Source organism: Trachymyrmex septentrionalis, unplaced genomic scaffold, assembly GCF_001594115.1.
Source record: "Trachymyrmex septentrionalis isolate Tsep2-gDNA-1 unplaced genomic scaffold, Tsep1.0 scaffold312, whole genome shotgun sequence".
Lineage (NCBI taxonomy): Eukaryota > Metazoa > Arthropoda > Insecta > Hymenoptera > Formicidae > Trachymyrmex > Trachymyrmex septentrionalis.
In genome coordinates this window covers 298,255-302,004 of record NW_017305477.1, presented here as the reverse complement: position 1 = coordinate 302,004, position 3,750 = coordinate 298,255, and the positions used below count along the sequence as shown (strand labels likewise).

Below are 3,750 nucleotides of genomic sequence, written 5' to 3'. Positions count from 1 at the left end.
TAAAGAATTCAATTATTTTTTACAGTTTTGTTTGTATAAAAATTGTAAGAGTTTTTAATTCTACTAATTAGTCATTGCTATTTTATATATATATATATATATATAAAACTAATAATAAAAATATTTGCAGGTCCAGACTCGGATATTTTTTTGAACTACGTTGTAAAAAATTCTACAAATATTTTTCGCAACTTTACATAATTTTAAGTTATATAATATTATTTCTCGCACGTTGACTTTCAAAATAAGAAATAAAATCGTTTTTACGTTATATATATATATATAACTTTAAGATACTTAATTTAAAATATATTGAACTTGCAAATACCAGTTATGGAAATTTCGAAGCGATTAGTGATAAATTATAAATAAATATATCTATATATATTTATATTTTTCAGGTAAATATGATTTGCATATAAATTACATAAATATATGCTTTATATTCTATATTACTTTTTATATTCACAACATCTGCAATGCATCAGATAACAATAGAGCATTAATCTATTCTATCTGCGTGAATTTACATATCTGTTTCTATAGAGAATGATATCACGCTATCGTCTTTATTGCAATGATATCAAAATCCACGAATGCGCGATTTCGCAATGTTACCAAAGATAAGTGAATCTGCAATGGAAAAACCTACTTTCTGGTACCAGATTTCTATTTCTAACGTCACAAATAGTTAATAATCAATAAGGACCTTAATAGCCGACATTGTAGAGGTCGCGTGGAGGTGATTAATGCGCGATTAACGTTGCATTTTTATGTGTTGTATTTAATGCTATTCCATTCATCACAAATACAGATTTTGCGTCATTTGACAAGCACAATGATAGTATTAGTAGCAAATAACAGCGAATGACCGGCAATTAAATCGTCATGTTAATCTTATTACCATGTATGTGCTGTACTTCTCAACAAATTAAACGTAGATCACATTAAATGATTCGACCAGAGACACATATCGAGAAAAAACGCAATCTTTAGATGCAAGAACGCATTACCTCTCCTACTTAAAAAAATGCGACGTATTCTTTTTATTAATTTATTTATTAATTCTTCGAGGAATTCAAGAAAATAGTTTTTCCTTAATAGAAATTTTATTACATTTCTTTAAATTCCTTGTACTTTTTAATATTATTCTTTAACGTTAAATATTTAACGTGATTAAATGTCAAACTAAGATATTATAAATATATAATAAAATTATATAAAAATTGTAATCTTTTAAATAAAAAAAATTGTGCCAAGAAGGGCCAAACAAACAAATTTTAATGTAGGTAAAATAATACAGTTGACATTAAATAAAATATAAAAGTAAAAACAAAGATAAAATATGTCTACATAACTAACGTTTTGTAATCTTTTATCCATTTATTATCGTATTTTCTGTCTAGTCCACCTCTGGGGAGGATCGCGTGGTCGAATGGATTGACCCTTACGATTTACGCTCCGTGGTCGACCTCTCATTGCCAGCCAAGGGTGTCAGTCATGAGGAGTTGCTGACGCTGACGCGCGACATCATTAAGTACAGCGTGAAGACGGGCCATCCGCATTTCGTGAATCAATTGTTCTCCAGCCTGGACCCGTACGGGTTGCTAGGCCAATGGCTGACCGATGCACTCAATCCATCCGTTTATACCTACGAGGTATCTCCGGTGTTCTCTCTGATGGAGGAGGATGTTCTGCGAGAGATGCGCGCCATCATCGGTTGGCAAGGCGGTGAGGGTCTCTTCTGTCCTGGAGGCTCCATGGCGAACGGATACGCCATCAATCTGGCGCGTCACCATAGGTGATTATTTACCAGTTATTATTTCTCAAGGTATATTATTAAAAAATTATGGATTTTATTATACAGGGTGTTCCAAAATGATGTCACCAAATATTCCATGAGCAAACTAAAGTCGAAACCTCTACCATTTTGCAATTTTTGCAATAGTTAATAAGATATTAATTAATAAAAATAGCTGAATATTCATATTCAATACTTTTTACTCAACTTTTTACTCAAGTGCTATCAACTTTACAAAAAAACAGCAAGAGACAAAAATTGTTTATTTCCTCCTCATAAAGTTTTGAGAATTTTTTCAGAATATTTTAGTATCTCATTTTACTGTATTGGTAAAAATAGTTGTTAATATAAGAAAATGCAGTACTAAAAAGTTGATAAAAAATACGAAAAAAAATTCTTAGAGCTCTATCAGGAGAACAGAAATAATTTTTGTCTCTTGCTATTTTTCTGTAAAGTTGATAGTACTTGAATAAAGAATGATTGAAAACCAACATTCGGCAATTTTTTGTAATTACCCAGATAACGTTTATATGGCACATTAACATTGCGGAGTCGTAAAGCTTTTAAACGTTACGCCATACATGTTATGCTCATGCAAGACATTATGTATTAAAATTCGTAATAAATAAATCATGCAAACAACATGTTAACTACGCATTGCCACTATGACGTTATGCTTTATAGCTGACACGCTACGTTGTAGCAGCACAATGAATAGTACAAATTCTTTTTTTTGGAACAGCACGCTAAGAATACAATCCTGTTACGGCATGTAAAATTTATATTAATTTTCATTCTTGGAGCCTAATTATAGGAACTCGTCTCATCACCATTGGCTGTGCTCAACAGATTCAACTGTTAACTCAGTCAGAAATGATAATGGAATCGACATCGAATTGATGTCAATTCGACGTCGTTCGACGTCGAAAGCATCAAATCGACGTTGAATCGAGTATCAATTCGATGTCGATTCCATTATCATTTCTGACTGGGAAGTTTGCTGAACGCAGACATCCCAGATATCACAGAGAGTTCAAAAGAGTTCAAAAAGAATTTAGTGATATGTCATCAATTCTGAGCTCATTTTAAGATGCAACAACAATTCTTTTCAGAAAAAGAATTCTTTTTGCATTTGAAAATGAATTCAGAATTGATGACATCACTAAATTCTTTTTAAATTCTTTGTGCTATCTGGGGTTTTATAAAAAAAAAAAAAGAAAACAAATTTTTCACTGAGAAGTCTCTATAGGACATAGTGAAATTCAATTTCTCATTTAAAAAATTACATCGAATAGGAGAAATGGTGCAGTATGAGATTTCTCAGTGAAAAATTTTTTTTCTATTTTTTTCATAAAATGAGAAATGATACGTTAATTTTTATTACGATTTAGATAAAAGAGATTAGATTTAGATAAAATAAAATAATGAGATTGCTTTAAAACATTTGTAAAAATAAAACTGTGCTTATCGCCTCTGACAGTCAGTAAATAATCATAAAAGACGTGTAATAAAGACTACGTGTAAGTGAAAATAAGCTATGCACATTGAATAAAAGTATCCAATGTGCCTTTTATCACTTTTTACGATTATTTATTGACTGTCAGGGGGAGATAAGCATATATGGACATTTTCGTCCATTTTTACAAATGTTTTAAAACAATTTCATCATTTTGTTTTATCTAAATTGTCTTTATTTATAAATGGTACGTAATAAAAATTAACGTGTCATTAACGTTTTTCGGTTCTGACGTCATGATTCAATGTGGTTATGGTGACTATTTAGGCCAGAATCAGACTATGCAATGAAGATTGAGATTAAAGATTAAAGATTGAAACTTCACCAATGAGGACAAAGAAATTATTAATTATTACTCCTTTTAATGAGGACTGTACCCTTAGCGTGTTGTTCCAAAAAGAAAATTCATATAATTATTCATCGTGCTATCAAT

The 3,750-nt window shown here is 30.6% G+C and overlaps 1 protein-coding gene across 1 annotated transcript in view; it reads left to right on the top strand.

Annotated features, from left to right (window-relative positions):
* The window catches only part of LOC108749766 (cysteine sulfinic acid decarboxylase), a 7,859-nt gene that overhangs the window by 838 nt on the left and 3,271 nt on the right, over positions 1-3,750 (top strand). Inside the window, exon 2 of the mRNA XM_018488699.1 lies at positions 1,407-1,801. Coding sequence (XP_018344201.1) covers positions 1,407-1,801 — 395 coding nt within the window. The remainder of the gene's footprint in view (positions 1-1,406; positions 1,802-3,750) is intronic.